The following is a 16,855-nucleotide window of genomic DNA, read 5'->3' as shown; positions in this document are numbered from 1 at the left end:
TAAAGAACACGGCATCTAAAATACTTAGCAGTAATAACATCCTTCATCTGAATTTATTTAAAAAACATGAAATTCTGAAGAAGTAGGGCAATCGAGTGAATATGGCACCAGTTGTCATTGCTGAAGTGCTTGTTTGCAACTGCAATGTATGTAACTGTATGTCTATGTCTTTTACAGTGTTATTTTTTTACTATTGAATTTGGCCTTTGCAAGCAAGAAGGACAACTACGTGCTTATGGGGCAGGACTTCTGTCTTCTATTGGAGAACTAAAGGTATGTGGGTTGATATGCCCTTTAAGCAGAAACAGCTTACTTTTAATCATAACAAAATAGTAGTTGGTTGTAAATACTTTGATTTTTGAATAACTATTAAAGTTCTCAAGATAAAAAATGTACTTTTAAAATACGATATTGACCTGAAAACTTTGAAAAATTAGCTGGCACTTGAAGCATGAAATGGATTTGTAAGGACTGAAATACCACAGCAGCTATAAATTACAAAACTTATTTCTATTTGAATTTTAAAAAGTAAGTATGCTATGAGACACTTGCATTTTTGTGAATGTAGGCTTCTTAATCCTAGAACTCATAGATTCTAATAGGTAAGGTGCTTTTGATGTGCTGCGTTCTGGATACTTAGCTTAGAAGAAAAACATTTATTCTGAATATATGGAATGATTTTGTCATGGATAATCCAGTGTATTTCAGTGGATTAGTTATAGAACAGCATTTATTAAGACCCTGATTCAGTAAATTAATCATATTTAAAATTCAGGCATGCATCTAAGCTCATGCTAAACTTAAAGTTTATGCCTAAGTGACAGTACATAGAGCCCTAGCCTTAAAAAGGCAAAAGTGCATTGTGCTAGTAGTTGTAGTGGATTATTCTGTGCCTCTTTTTCTGCCTGAAAAATACAAGAAACAAGTAAAGATATTTTGCCACAAATGTAATATTTTGAGAAGTAATGCATCTCTCTGGCAAGATGGGAGGGAAGGGAAAGGAGATGAAGAAATACTATGTTTGTTCTGGGACCCAAATGAGCTCTTGATGGCTTTTCATTTAAACATTTGGGTTCAGAAAGTATATATAGAATAGTATTTACAAACTGTTTTACAATAGATCTGCTATATTTTTGTGTTTAACCAGCTCCATGTGGCACTTCAACAGTAGTATCTCAGGCTTTTCTTGTTGTTTGTTTCACCTTTAACTGAGAACGTTCAGGCGGAAGCTTGTTAGTCAAATTGCTATGTTTTTATTAGTAAGCTTGCAGAAGGGAATTAAAAGAAGTAGTGGAAAAAAAGTCACAGAAAAGGACTTTCTCAGATATTTTTTCTTTGATTACATTAAAATTTTTCTCAATTGAGTATATACTTCAGCCACCGAAGGATTTTGCTGTAACAGCCTGGCAATATTTTGTTAAGTGCAAAGGTGGTTAAACACCACGACATGAATATGTCTCACTTGTTTTTCTCTGTTCCAACAACATTCAATGCTGAGCCCCAAAGTCTGTGCAAGGTTCAGCAGGGACCCAGGCCTTTTGTTTGAACTAACAGTTACGGTCATTAAGCAATGACCCTGAAAATGCCTATCATATCATTTACAAAATCTAAAGGCATAAAAGCAAGGAAGTGAATACTCGAGAACATCATAAATCTTATACCGTCCATGTCATAAACAAACACATTATTCTTATCAAGTATGCATATTTTGTTCCCATACAGCAATCTTAGCTGTGATCCCAAATCTGATTTCTTAATTCAGCAATAATCTCAGAGTATAAAGACAAAGCATAATCCTTTTGAAAAGCAACAAAAAAAATTATATAATGTGCACATTAATGTGCTATATTGATCTGCCTCAAAGGTAAGACCATATATCATAATAATTTTGCCATAAATCAATAATATTATACACTTCTATTACACTACATATATATTTCATAGATGTTAAGCCAGAAGGGATTATTAGATCATCTGATTTCACCTCTTGTATATCAGAGACTATTAAATTTCACCCAGACCTTGCATATACTGAGCACAAGGACTTAAGTTAGGCTAAAACATTTCAGTTCTTGAGAGACTAAGTACTTGTGTGCTGCAGGCACAGAACAGCACCATACCACAAGTACCCATGGTTTCTGTGAAGGAATTGATAAGGTGAAAAACAGCCACCGGTCTTTGTGGGAGCTCTGTGCTCCAGAGTAACAAAGAAGATAAGGAAACCTCCCCCACCAAAATTACTGAAGTTTCTGCTAATCTGACCAGGTAGAAGTTCTTTCTAGACCACAAATCTGGCAGTCAGTGTGCTTCATGGAAACAAGATATATCAGCCAGGTGCACCTGGGCACCTCATAACACTGGTGCACAATGTCTCCTATCTTGTGTCTAGCCATTGCCAGTCTCTGATTTTTTACGGGAAAGCAACCTCTCTTACTTCTGCCCTTATCTCCTAGCACCCATTGGGAGGGAATATTTATTCCTTGACCTGCAGGTGTCTGAAAGATAATGCTAATGTCATAGACTGGAGTTGAGATTCTGAGGATATCAATATCCTGATTGTAACAGAGATGCTAATGGAAGCAGCAATTGCTCTGAACTTTATGAGAACAATACCAGCTATTTCTGTGGTGAATGGGGATGAATAGGGGACTCGGATTGCATGACCATGAAGTCTGACCCTCATATGTGCCACCCCCGTAATTCTCATAGGAGGTAGAGGGAAGAAGTCCTTTCAGAAATAACTGCTGCCATTCTTAAGACAACTGGTGATGGTAGGCCCACAGTTCCCTCTATGAAACCATTCAAATATTTATTTATCCTTAACACTAGGAAGGTAGATCTTGTTTCAGTCTTGAATTTTTCTGCCTTGACTTTACAGACACGTGATATTATTATGCTTTTGTCAGCAAGAAGAAAAGCCCTTTCTCCTCTTGCCCTCCCCATCAGTTATCTTTTCAATGTCACAGTATTCACAGGAAACAAAACAGTGACCAATTTTACATATAACACCTAGAAATAACTGAGTGGCATTATTTGCAGGGTGGAAGTAGCCAGCAGTACTTGGGCCTTTCTGGATGAGTGAATGGCTTTTTCAGTCATCCCTATTTCTATGTTACACTACTCCATTCTGTAAATCTGGCCAACAGCTTTAGCAATAGAGAACTAAAAGCTAGGGAGATAAAGGCACCAGTCTATCAGTATAGGATTTCCTTGAAGTTTTTTTCCCTACTCAGTATTTAGAGTTAAAATTTCAGGTACTGAAAGATACAAATCCTGATGTGCATGCTACGGAAGCATCAAACAGAAAATACAGAAAGCACAACAAAATAAGGAGAAAGATAAGATTAAAAATGAAGCCTGGGGGGGAAAGAAATAATATGGCAAGTAGTTATAAAATGTTCTCCCTAATATAGGCAGGTTAACTTTAGCTAACGCTATTATACAGTATATATTTGGGACTTAGAGATAAGGCAGAAATAATGTACATTTCAATTATTAAAACTATTTCTAAAAGGCAGTCCAAAAGTCTTTGGAAGCTTTAATCCATTTACTTTATATGATGCTCTCTTGAACCCTTTCATTAAAGGAGTCTTCCTATCAACTTCAGGTGGCTGTAGATCAAATCATATGTCCCTGTTATATACTTCTATATTTAGCAGAGAGGCAGACTTCAAAATTTTCTGTATTCCTTTTTAAGTCAAATACAATATCCAGTCATGTCTTGTTTTAATGATATTTTATGTTAAGAATAATCAAGATTAGCCTATCCCTCTTTATAACCAAAAAGATAAAGCAGTGGATTCAAATACAAGTTTTGGTTTTGTTTTCTGAAGAGGAAGAAGATGATGGAGAAAACTCCTGGATGCTAGATGCTCATTTTGCTGCTCCTTTTAACTGGAGAGTCTCCTTCTATTTCTCTAAACAATACATAAAATTATATTGATAACATACAAAATTTCTGGTAGTACCAGTTCACAAATCTGGAAATATCCTATGTTAGAGATAAGCAGAAAGCCATTTAAGAGCATGTTTTTCAAGACTCAGATTCTCCCACAGAATAGCAAGGCAATAAAATCACTACTGGCATACAGGTAACTTCTCACCTGTGTTCTTATTCTGCTCCCCTGTACTCCCCAGAGAGTGCAGTATTTATAACTCATCTTAGGCTTTCCCCCTGCTAGCTGAAGATTTTGCTTTTCTTCTTTTGGGTGAAACTGAAAAGCTCTGAGTTATATTATTTCGCCATGTTTTTTTATCCTCAAAGGAGAAATTATAGGACAAAACTCTTTTTTCATGTGTCTGTGATAGTTGTCACTTAGGAAATGATTCATGGTTGCTCAGTGTAAATATCTGGTGCGATTTGAGATGTCCTAGTATATCTGACCTGCTCTCCAGCTGCACCCCAGGATGACATAAGTCTCCTTTAGGTCCTGTGCTATATCTTCCATCCCTGTACAGATGTCTCAGACATCCTAGGCACTAGACACCTGTGGTTAGGTACCTGAATCACCTCTTAAACTCTGATCTAGCTGGCCTGGAGGTGTTTCACTAGTGTTGTGCTTACTCCCAATATGGGAATTGTCTTTTTCTTGAGCTGTCCCATTGTCTAATATTGCTGCTTTTCCTGGGAACCAGAGAAGATCGGTTTGGAAGTTTCACTCCAAACTCTTGTTGCTTAAACTGTATTAGCATAAGCATTACAACTTATGTGAATGGACTGTTAAAGACAGTTATTATCCTAAGTCCTCAAGATGGTGAGATGTTCTATTTGACTGGGAGCTGTGATCCATATGAACATTAGCCTTGACATCTCATGAAGGTGGCTAAGTAAAGAGGTTTAGGAGGGAGAAATCCGTATTAGATATTTACACATTTACACATTTCAGTGAAGATACACGTCCAAACAAAACATAAGTGAATAGCGTTCATTAAAAAAATACAAATCTGAGCTTAACAGCTTTTGGACTGAGCAGACAAAGCTTTTCTTTGAGATTCTTTATAGTGCCCCTACCGTACCCAAGGACTAACATTTTGTAGCGCTGTGATGTTTCTGAAAAACACTCTGGTTCTGCTTTGACTCAGTGTCCCGACCATCCTGGTTCACACTACAGAGTTTATAGTCTCTCTGAACATTTGACTACAGCCTTGATGCTGAACTCTGGCATTGCTGGTGTCAGCATATCAGCTAAGTAGTGCACTTTATGGATGCCAGGCTGCAGAATTTCAAACCTCCATCTTGCAAAGGTACTTAGCATTGCAATGGTCACCATTGTAATGCCTAATTGATCTAAGCCCAAAAGCCACATCCAAGAAGGGCTATAGGCATCTCAGGTGGGAGTTCAGCAGAATTTAGGCACTTCAGTCCCAAACTGTGATGCTAGGAGTAACTGATCAGGTGTCACCTAACTCTGAAGGCATGCTCTTGCCTGGTGTCTGCACATTCCATTCTCTGCAGAGCTGCTGTGAGGCAGCAGCTCTGCTCAGGTGTAAACTAAACTGAGAATCTGAGAAGAATAACTGGAAGTGCTTTCTCAGAGCACATCCAGAGTGATATAACAAAGAATTATCTTTTTGCTTCCCTTTTTGCTCTCCCCTTTTATGAACAGACTCAGTGATTACAGCACTTGTTCATGATGTGGGAGCCACAGGCTGAAGCCTCTTCTCAGCTCTCTAGCCTTTAATCCCCTCCTTCTGTCCAAGGAGTGGGCCTGTACCATCAGAGGCCATTTATGAGTGGAGGAGGAGAGGAGAGCAACCTCACCCTTTCTTTTGAAGCTGTCACGATACAGAAAAGGATTCATGAGTCAGACTTAGTAAGTTATTGATTCAGTTGCACAGAAAACTTTGTCAGGAGCATTCTGTTGATTCCCTGCACAGGGCTTCCCTGAATCCATTCAGAGTTTTAAAACTTAGTGCTTTAGACACTTGAGGCATCAGGTCCCACCTGAAAGTACAAAATCACCTTAAAAGCAGATGTTTTTATCCATGGTTAACCTCCCAGGAAACCTGTTATAATTCCCAGTCAAGAAAAACAAATTCAGTTCAATGGAAGGAGGTAAATGCCTAAATTTACAGGCACTCAGGCACATCAGGGCTCTGCAAGGAGACAATGGCAACAAAGATATAAACAGGGGCCAAATAAGGTGAGCCTGTTCTGCAGTCCATTTACAAGAGGATGCTGGTTAAGATAGGCCATTTCTTGAATGTTTTGCTTTTAAACCTGTTTAACTGATAGCTGTCTGGAAACAGCAAACTTAGTGAAAAGGAAGTTACATGTACTGAAGGAAGTCAATTCCCCAACATTTTAAGTTTCCATGTATTAATTTTTCAGGTATTTATTTTTGGAGAGAGATAAAGTGTGAAGAAGAAATTCTTGTTCTAATTTTATGTCATGTTATTTGGAGACTGCAGGTTGAGAGCTAGTGTGATATTTTCAGAGCCTTTCACAGGGATTTAGGAATGAACAACTTGGATAAAAGATGTGGCGAGTGCCTTAAGGTGCTGCTCTGCTCCAAAGAATGTCCACACAAAAAGAAAATAAATAAGAGGCACCTTCATATCTCAGGGATCTGCTCCCTCCATGTCATTTCTCTGTGCTTTTTGCATACATCTTCAGTATGGATAGATATTAGGGGACTAAAGGAAGTGGACTTAAATATGCTCACCTTCTATGCTTGTATTTCTGTCACAGCACTGAGAATGAAAATACTTGTGCTCTAAAGGTTAAGGTAGATCCAAAAACTAATACAAGTATCATAAACTCTGAGTAGAAAGGGGGAACTAGAAAAAGATTTTGTTGTAAAATGTCTCAGTACTTAGTTTTCAGCTTTGAGACCTCTGTGTCCTTTTTAGTGGCTTATGCCAGTCACATAAAGAGTAAGGCTAATCCAAAATCTCTTCTCTGTGTAGCAATACTTGATTCTTTGTCTGTCTAACATCTGCTCTGTACATATCTGTGCCTGTTTATTTAGTTTTTTTCCTTACTGTATTATATGGAGCATTATTGTTCAGGTGTATGGGTAGAAGAGTAATGCGTTTCATCAGCATATAATCTATAGGCATTATTTAATGGATTTTCAGATACATAGTTTCACTCTTAAACTCACTGTCAGGAAAATAGCATTTGAATTTGGCCTGAAAATGTGATGCACAGATTATGTGAATGATTTGGTCACACTCACTTCCGCTGCCAAGATGATTATCAATTCTTCCAGTTAAGTGATATTTTGGGGACATACATATTTGTAGTTGTATAGATCATTTTTTCAGGAATGGTTATTTTATGACTTTTTTCAAGCTGAAGATTTAGGTCTAGGTGCCTCCATGGCAGGTACCTTTCTAATCTGCTCTTGATTTTTTTAATAATTATTTGGGGAAAAAATGACAGTGTCTGAAAAAATGACAGTGTCTGAAAAAAAGATTTCTTAAGTAACAAGTGATTTATTCCATTCACACTGAAAGATCACTGTGTGTTAAACAAATGAGGCTACCAGCTAATGGCAAACATACAGCACAGCAAAATAAAAGCTGTATACAACTGCATAGATAGTAAGGAGTATCAAAATACAGTTTAAAAGATTCTGTAATGTATTTTGCAGCATGCTCTCTCTGACAAGGCCAACGTGAAAACATTCGATCCAAAGACAACCTGTTTGCAAGAATGCCTTATCACCACTTTTCAGGAGGCTTACTTTGTTTCAGAAAGTTTTGAAGAAGCCAAAGAAAAAATGAGGTAAATTATTTCTCTTGACTCTAAAATCTCATTTTCTCATCTTTAGTGGTAGAAAAAAGAGGTGTTAATTTTCTTTTTTCTTTCAGGGACTTTGCCAAATCAATCAATCGTCCCTTTTCTGTGTATTTTAATCCGTACACACAGAGCATTGAGATTCTGAAAGATACCAGGAGTATAGAAAATGTCGTCCAGGATCTCCGGAGCGATCTAAACACTGTATGTGATGCTTTAAGCAAAATGAACAGATATTTAGGAATTTGACATTTGTGGTACTCTGACTTGCTGTCTGCTGCTCTTTCTGTAGCCAGTCTAGTAACATCACATGGTGTGGCTAACTTTTCAAATGCATCAGTTTTCCCTTTACAGCTTGGCCCGTGGCTTGCGTCATTATGTAGCTCTGTCTAATTGTAATGTGCAGACAAACCAAGGCAATGCTAATTCATAAACACAACATGGAATGTGGCAGTGTATAACCAGCAATTCCTCAACACAATGTCATGTACAAGTACACGATTAAAAACTTGCCTGGCAATGGTTTTGTTTCCTTAAGGAGATGATTCGCTTCAACATAATGTATAAGAAATGGTGTTGCTGATTTCATTTAGAGTCTGGGTTTATTTCTTTGTAATCCCTTTCCTCCCATAAGAGTCCAGAAAAAATATTTGCAAAATTTTCCATTTTCTTTGTAAGAGAATCTGTATTTCTTTCTACAGTGATAAAGGCAATGTTTTGCCATGCATCTGTGACAGAACCGAGCCTCTTGTGACTGAACAATACAATTTATATACCAATCCTAAGATCAGGAAGGTATGTATCAGCATTAAAAGGTCTATGGAAATTACAGATTGAGAGACTCATAACTGACAAATATTAAAAGTGGATGAGTACTTGCAAAACAATATAAAACCTCTGGCAATTCATGCAGAAAGGGTAGCTCTAGTTCATATGTATAGTACCTGTGATAATCCTGAGTATGCTTCCGCCACAGTATTTATCTGGGAATAAGAGTGGAAGTGCTTATGTTACTCTAGGTTGTTAGATGTGAATTTAAAGCCCTTCTACATCATTGTATGCCTTTTGCGATCGCTTGTCTTTTGAGGGTACTCCTCTTGCGTTTCATGCATAATTTGCCTTTCTTCATTATGCCACGTTCAACCTTGATGTGGGCATGCATGACTGGGTCTATGCTATATCAGTATCAGCACATATAAAAAGGTGAATATGGAAGTTGTTATTTAATTATAGCCAAGATGATTATCAGTCAGTAGATTACCTGTGGGGTGATTAAATCATGGAGACACCCAGGCTGCCTAGATTGTAGCAGATGGATGCAGGTGATGCCTGTGTTAATAAACTCTGAGTTAGCAAGCTCTGACAGAAGTATGAGCTCTGTATGGGGAGCGTAGTGCAGAAATATTTGAGCCAGCTCTTATCTGGAAGCAGTAATTATGCATGTCTTTCCTTTATCTGGGTTATTCCATTCTGCTATTAGTCCAGATAATAGAGAGTTGACTATATTGTAGGGACCCTTGTTAATGGAAACCACATGACTTATGCAGCTCGTGTCTGTATGGGTGAAAGTGTCATAGCTTGTCTACATACATGGAAAATAGATATCTATTGAAGCTGTTCTCCCAGCTGAAATTGTTATGCAGATACTCCAAAGTGTCGCTAGCAGTTTCAACATAAAAAGAGCACCACCTGATAGTATCAGCACATCCTTAAATAAGAGGCAATCTGTAAGGGTAGTTTTCATAGGGAAATCTGCCACCTCCGCAAAGATAACTGAGATAACAGGAAACGCTCTTTTCTGTAGATGGTCCCTGCTGCATTCCAATGCTGCTGTTAATACTGTGTGGAAAATCTAGTTTTAGATTTAACTGTGACTGCCATTGGTACAAATGAAGAGCTGTTGAATTATCCCATGGGGATCAGCATGCTGAAAGAGTTTTTTAACTTCCTGATGTTAGTGTTGACTCCATTAACTAGCACTTATTGCAGAAGAGTTGCGGGCAACCTTGGTATTGAAATTTCTTCCTCTTTCTTCCCATGAAGTCTAATAAACCTCTTGTAGCTCCTTCTGGAGAAAATGGACTTTACCAAGATTTGATCTATCTGGTCTGAAAAATCATTGCACAAAGAATAGTAGATCTTACTTGGTTCAAGAACTGATGGAGTACTGTTGCTTACTTAAGTAAAATAAAGTCACAAAGAGAAACAAAGATACAAAGCTTACAAAATTACTGAGGTTTTCCCTTGAATCAGAATTACACAGGAAAGCTTTTAATACTTACATTATCTGGATTTATTCTCTTTTTGTGAATAGCTCGAAATAAGGATTCCACAGCAGTAAAACAATAGAAGCATATCTTTGTTTTGTTTTGTACTGTTAACAAGTAAATCTTATTATGGATTAGGGAGAAACCCTTGAAATCCAATAGTCATTTTAGGACTAATGATGGCAAGGAAACTGTCTACAATGAAGATATAATGTCAATGAAACAGAACATTGTCAAAGGATAATGGGCTCCTGCTGCTAGATATATGCTTAATCCAATGATTTTATTTCTATTATACAACATGATTAAAAATAAATTAAATATAATGGGCTAAGGAGTAATAGTGATTTAGAGAGACAATTGCTCATTGTTCTTATATAGTAAAGCTGCGTTCTTACAGGCTTCCAGAGCAAACTTGTTTTGGGCTTCAGCCAGTGAGGAGCCAGGCCTCAGAAAGAATGCTTTAAAAAGTGCACTGCTGCACTTTTATGAATCAAATAGTTCCAACTTAGCTGAAATTCTTCTCTGCAGTTTTTATTAGCAAATTAAGATCAGCCATGCAGCAATCTCCTTGGATGACAAGCTCATTTAGGCATAATGAGGGAATTATTGACAGTTATCAAATTACACTAACGTTTCATTTAAAACAGACCGTATTTATCTAAGGTGCTTGTTTAGCTTTAGTGAGCTGGACTCTGGAAATTGGACTTCTGGCTTAGGCTCATTTATTTCCTGTGTAATTCTGAACTGATGTTTTATGGGTCTGAGATATATGCCCTTGCTTTGCCTGCACAGAGTAAATGGGCCCAAGCTTAATGAATGTAAAGCATTGCAGTGTTTACTACCATGCAAAGTCTAAAATGAAAAACAGCACTCTGAAACGTTGCAGCAAATACAAATACCAAGTTTCATTTGCAAACCAAGACATGGTTCATGCATTTCATTTCATTTATTCGGTAGAGGATGGAGTGGGGACGGTGTTAACACAATATATTGTGTTTTCTCTCTCTGCTCCTTGAGACCTGTTTAGAAGTCTGTTTTAAGTTTAGGCCCTCAATGCACTTTCAAGAAATAGGGTGTCTTTTTCTTTCCGCTAGTTATGATATCCTGTTGTGATGGAGTAAATTCTAGAAATTTACTGTACTGTAATGTCCATTTACTGATGTACTGTAATGGACCACAGAAAAATTTTCACATCTTTGAAAGGAGAGCCTGGCTCCAGAGAGCTAAAGCTGGTGGAGGTTTTCATGTGTGGGCTGCTGGTATAAATCTAGCCTGGTCAGCAGTTACTGAAAGCTATCATCAGCCAGCAGCAGCTTGGCTTCTGCCTGATGAACTGGTAAGTTGGGATTGCTTAGTTTGGAGAAGAGAAGGCTGAGAGGAGACATGATAACCATTTTCAAGCACCTAGAAATAACTGCAAAACAGAAGGAGCAGACTGTTCTCCAGCCTGAAGAAGTAATGGACTAAAATTGCAGGAAAGGAGGATTGAGTTATGTAACAGTGAAGACAGGGAAACTGGGGAGTAGATTGCCTAGGGAGACAGTAGAGACTGTCATGTTTTAGAGAACAGTTTAGACAAATCTGTCTCCAGAATGGTGTTAGCACAGTTGGTACTGTCTTGTGGCCAGGGAATAGGCTATACAACATCTTGAAGTCCCTTACACCAGCTGCCAAAAAAGATTTGGTATGGGCTCAAGCCAGCTTGTAAAAGCAGTAATTGTGATCAGCCATCACGCTGGAGCCTTCCTGTAGCACCTGTACCTCCGCCTGTTCTTTTGATCTTTGACAAACACTAAAGAGTGACTCTTCATCTTTCCATCTTCCCCTAGGGAATGAAAAGTATCCATAGTCTGAATGTAGCCTTAAATGTTGACTGCACTGCTCTATTTTAGGTTGAGCTTTAAGTTCATGGGCCATTAGTATCTGAGAGAACCCTGTGTGCAATTCACCTGCTTGTTACAGCTACCCAGAAGCTGAAGACTGATAGTGAGCAACCAGCATTTGTCCTTTTTATAAACAAGGTTTAAAGCTGCTCAACATTATAAACAAAATTGAAATCCTGTATTTCAATATATTTCATCCTGTCTGAGCTGGTGTTTTGGCCTTCGGGAAAACTGTGCTTCCTTTCAGAGTCTGGAGAACCTGGAGCTCTTTCAAGGTCCAGGTGAGTGCTCCAGCCACATGTCAGCCTCATATCTTGGTGATATTCAGGCACAGAGCAGTCTATTTTCCCTAACTCCCTCTGGTTCCAAGGAAAAGAAACCCTCTTTTTATGGTCCAGAAGGGAGCTTTGATTCAGGTGCCCAATGTAGCTGGCCAGGGATCTTGGGAACCACACCTGCTGTCCCATCCAGGTATCACTTCAAGGGCCAGATAAGGATTGATGCAATGCTTGTTCATTTAGGAAATTAACTTTTTCTCTGTCCTGGTCACTTTTCTTCCTGTTTTAGCAGGAAAAAGTCTATACCTTTTTAGAAATACAGCAGATTTCCTTCAATCTCTGTAGAAATCATTATCATATTTCCAAATAATTTGATTTTGTTTCAGGAGCTGCTCCCCCAGTTCCCTTTGTTTGATTTTATCCCTCCTATTAAGAGGTTGAATTGCCAAAGGGAGTAATTCTGGTGTTATGTAATGGCTGTGCTCTGTGGTATCAATCACTTAATCTCTGGGGATATTTCACAAATTCCTGCCTTCTCAGTGAAGAATAGGTCAACAGTGACAGATTCCTCTTCTGGGCTTTAAAGTACATTTGAGACATGGAGCTAAGAGAGATGTTTTGGTTATACTTGCAAATATTTATTAATAAGGAGTGCCTCTAGTTGATATAGTGAGGGCTGTAGAGATGTCCTTGGCATCCTTATTGGCAATTTCCTATAAATTAACTGAGCTTGGAGATTTAATCATGTCCTCCTAGGTTGAAATACTCCATGAATTTCGTATTGTTTCATTTTGTATCTGGTATGTGGAGAAATGGTAGGTAAATACAAAACAATCAAAATTCAATAATGCCTATTCAGAGCATTTCACAACAACTATCTTCATTTTAAAAATGTCCTCCAACACCTTAGAATAAGATTTCATATTTCTTTGCCAGCAGCTGAGATATTAAGATGAACCTAAAAATAAGTGGTGACGTATTCTTGTGATTTGGCCTGGAGTGGACAGTTCAGGTGGAATAATGTGAAATTGGTTACGTAGTCATGTGCTTTAAAGTGCAAGGGGTGATGGATATTCAGATGGATGTTTTTTTAATGTAGTCATAAATTTCAAATGTTCAGAAAAAATAATGGGGAAAAAGCAGCTGTTGCCACAGTCCAACTTTAGAAGAAAATAGTTAAGTTTGCAAAGCTGCAGGAGGTGGATTTCAGTCCCTGTTCAACTGGCACATGGCCTGAAACACAAACCAAATACACCTACATCACTGGCTTCTGCAGGAGATCCAGCATGAATACGATCCTGATAACAGAGCAACAATAAAGCACTCCAGAGCCAAACAGCACTGCTCCCCCACAGGAGACAAAGTGGTTGACTTGAGACCAGTATGGCACAAATCAAATCACTTTTATTCCATATTAAATCACATTTGTTTTCTATTTCTTTTGCGAAATACCTTTTGAATTGTGTTACTATTTTATTTTTATTTTTCCATAAGGGTTATAATGAGAATTATTAATTATGGAATGGTTGATGTTCTAGCAGCTTTTTGCCTCAAGCTTTTCTGGTTGCCACCACACACTCTACCTACTCTTGCTACTTTGCATGGAACCAGAGGAATGCTGAAAAAGTGACACTGTCTTTTCCCAGGGCTTGACAACTGAGCAATACACCTGAAATGCTACCCTTTCACTCCATCCTGCCTTGTAGCAAATTGCTAAATTCACAATGTTAATGAGGCCAATTATTGGTAAATAAGTTTAAGGTTATGCACACAGTGGATTTGCCACTTTAGCAAAATTTGTTTGGGAGGATCAATTTGGTTGAATTCCCTTTTGATGATAACACCTGATTGATATCACAGGTAAAGTTATGAAGGAGCAAGCTTCTTGCATCAGAGGAGTACTGAGGAGTCAAAACCTCAACTGCTGCAAAAACAGCACATGTTCCAAGAGGCATCTGACTGCCAGTGCCTGTCAGTTCAATTGGAACTAGCGCAGAATATATTTCATAGTTGCTGGACTAAAAGGCTGCATTTTACCTCCAGGTCTCGGTCCAGACTGTGTTTTTCGAAACAGATCCATGTCTGCTAGAGCAGAAGCTATAGCTATTAGTCTGGCCTGCAAGGCCTGTTTCTTATTTCATTTGCAGACATTTTTTAAAAGCCTCTTTTGCAATGTTATCTCTAGAATAAAAATGCAGTGCACAAAAGAAGATGCCGAGGCAACAAAGTCTGATTTTTTCTGGGATCTCATTGCTTTCTCACAGTGTTGATTAAAACAGTTAATACAGCCAAGGGAAAAATCTTTTGACCCATACTGTATGACAGGGGCAGAAGTTAAGAAATCACCTTGGTCCCAGAGGAGAGCTCTCACTCTTAGCATCTCTGTAGCCTCAAATAACCACTGTTTGTCTCACTTCTGTGGCTTGCTTTTTGCAGAGCAGCTCCTCAGGATTTGTCTACTGGTGTTTGTGTAGCTGGATTAATTGCATATGCTGGCGGGTATGCAGGAAAGGAAGTAAAGAGAGGTAGGAAAGTGCCAAGGATTTTATTTCATAGCTCTCCTTTCATACCCTTCCTTCTTATACCTGGCTTCTGCTTGAAAAAAAGCACAACAGAGGCCCACCAGCACCATGCTTGTAAGTACCATGCATAGATGGTAGGGTCATCTTTTCCAGAGCTTCCTCCCGTTGCAGTCATCCTGCAGAAACTGTGGAGCTGGTCATTCTCAGCTGGCTGGTGTAGCAATCTCCCTTCCCTGAGACCAGTGACAGCAAACGGTGACTGATGTTTGAACTCTCGCTGTTGCACACACCAGGGCTATTTCCGCCCAGGACTCGCCATGCAGAGACAGGCAGTCTAGTGGCAATCTCATGAGTCAAATACTGTGGTTACACACAGTTCTTTCTGGGGTGATATTCCCTGTCTTGTTGCTGAAGTGAAGTACTTCAGGATAGTTAGGGCTCTCAATTGTAATAAAAAAGTGTTCCTTGCCCTATTTCAGAGACAGAATTACTTTAAATAGCTTGCTTAGAAAGCCTAGTACTTGGGGACTATTAAAAATGTCAACGGGTCACACAGACTTCTTAAAAGCATGAGGAAAGGGCAGGGGCAGCTGTGTGGTAACTGAAGGCAGGTATTGATTTTCTCATTGCAACCTGAGCACACAATCAGGCATACTAATGACATGGGGTTCATGTGAATTCAGCTTTGATACGTCATCTCTCAAAAAACTCAGGAGAATCAAAACGGGGGCTGTTTTCAGCTGAATAGGCACAGAGGGCTCTATATAATTCTGTGTTTTCCTGCCATTACCTTATTTCCAAGGGAGAGGGAGAGCACTGTATTCATGAATGCTATGTAAAAGCTGTTGCGTTTTCATGGAGCAATAGCTTGGGTTTGTCTGAGTTGGAAATGAGAACCTGGTTAGAGGGAGTGAATTAAATCTCAAATGTAATGCCTCTGATTTGCAGAAGGGAAAGGGGAAGTGCTAAGTGAATATAGGAAATTGCAGCATTATGCGTTGTGAGAGCAATTCTTTCCATCCTTGTAGCTAATGGACTGAACAGAAAGTGAACAATTTGTTTCGTACAATGATTCACCAACACTCTGACAGGGTTTCCAATTCTGAGCTCAGTTTCATATTCAGCTCCCTGTTTACTAGTGAAATAGTACAATTATCTGTCTACCTCTTGCATTTTATAAACAGGAAAGGCTGAAGTATCTGAAAAGAATAAAAATAACTGTATAAATCCTGGCTGTTTAAGACTGAAAGGACGGGATATGAAGCAAGTGTTATTTTTCCAGTGGATTATTAGAACGCCCCTCTAAAAATGAAGTTAAATTTCCTGGGAAAATAGGTCCAAAGGAAAAAATGCCAATGGAACTCGCTTTTCAATTTCTATTTAATGTTTTTCCTATCCAGGTTTGTGAAGAGAATTCACAAAACATTTCCTGTTTGAATTCCCTTGTCAAATTGTTAATAGTAAAGTAGCTGGAACTGTTACAGCTGAATTGGCCACATAAAGCTCTGGTGAAAATAGGGTGCTGCTCCCAGAGGCATTTGGTAAATGTGCTAAGCTGCTTTAGCTTAGACAGGATGACATTTCTCTGCCTTTAACCTCAGTTTTATTGAGCACGGGAATCACTTGGACTATAAGGAGTTTCAGTTTTTAATCTGGAAATGTTTGTGAGCCTGCCCTGGCTGCATACACTTCTTGCTAATGGGATCACAGTGCTTGAATGAGGAAAACTCTGGGAACATCCTTCCAGAAGAGTGCAATTAATCACTTGTTAATATTGACTATATGAGATACATTAGAGCTTATCAAGGCCACTTGGTAGGAGGTTTTGGACAAATATACTGTAAAAGGGCAATCCCTGTCCCAAAGTATATACTGTGTAAATTTAGTAGAGTTTTTAAAATCCAGTGAGAGGCAATGGATTGGGTGGAAGAAGGAGATGGCTACAATGGAATGCATTAATAAGGACAGCAGCTTGCATAGTTGAGGGTTTAGGACTCTTATTTCAAATTATATAGGTAAAATACATAAAAATTAGAAATCAGTAGCAGCAATTACCTGTTGTGGCAATGTCTGCTAGGTAGTGATGAGACTGTCAGTTCATGGAAGAATCTGAATCTACCCGTTATGCTCACCGTAAATGACAAGTATAAAGTTAATG

The 16,855-nt window shown here is 38.6% G+C and overlaps 1 protein-coding gene across 3 annotated transcripts in view; it reads left to right on the top strand.

The window, feature by feature from the left end:
* Positions 1-16,855, top strand: part of TPH2 (tryptophan hydroxylase 2) — a 70,997-nt gene that overhangs the window by 44,504 nt on the left and 9,638 nt on the right. Inside the window, exons 9-12 of one of the 3 annotated variants that reach the window (XM_067289934.1) lie at positions 178-273; positions 7,599-7,732; positions 7,819-7,948; positions 8,446-8,647. In XM_067289934.1, coding sequence (XP_067146035.1) covers positions 178-273; positions 7,599-7,732; positions 7,819-7,948; positions 8,446-8,448 — 363 coding nt within the window. In that variant the 3' untranslated portion in view covers positions 8,449-8,647. Of the gene's footprint in view, positions 1-177; positions 274-7,598; positions 7,733-7,818; positions 8,371-8,445; positions 8,648-16,855 lie in introns of those variants that run through there. The other 2 variants (XM_013947016.2, XM_067289935.1) reach the window with 2 other exon arrangements.

This window comes from Apteryx mantelli, chromosome 1, assembly GCF_036417845.1.
Source record: "Apteryx mantelli isolate bAptMan1 chromosome 1, bAptMan1.hap1, whole genome shotgun sequence".
Lineage (NCBI taxonomy): Eukaryota > Metazoa > Chordata > Aves > Apterygiformes > Apterygidae > Apteryx > Apteryx mantelli.
This window is presented reverse-complemented; position numbering and strand designations above follow the sequence as displayed.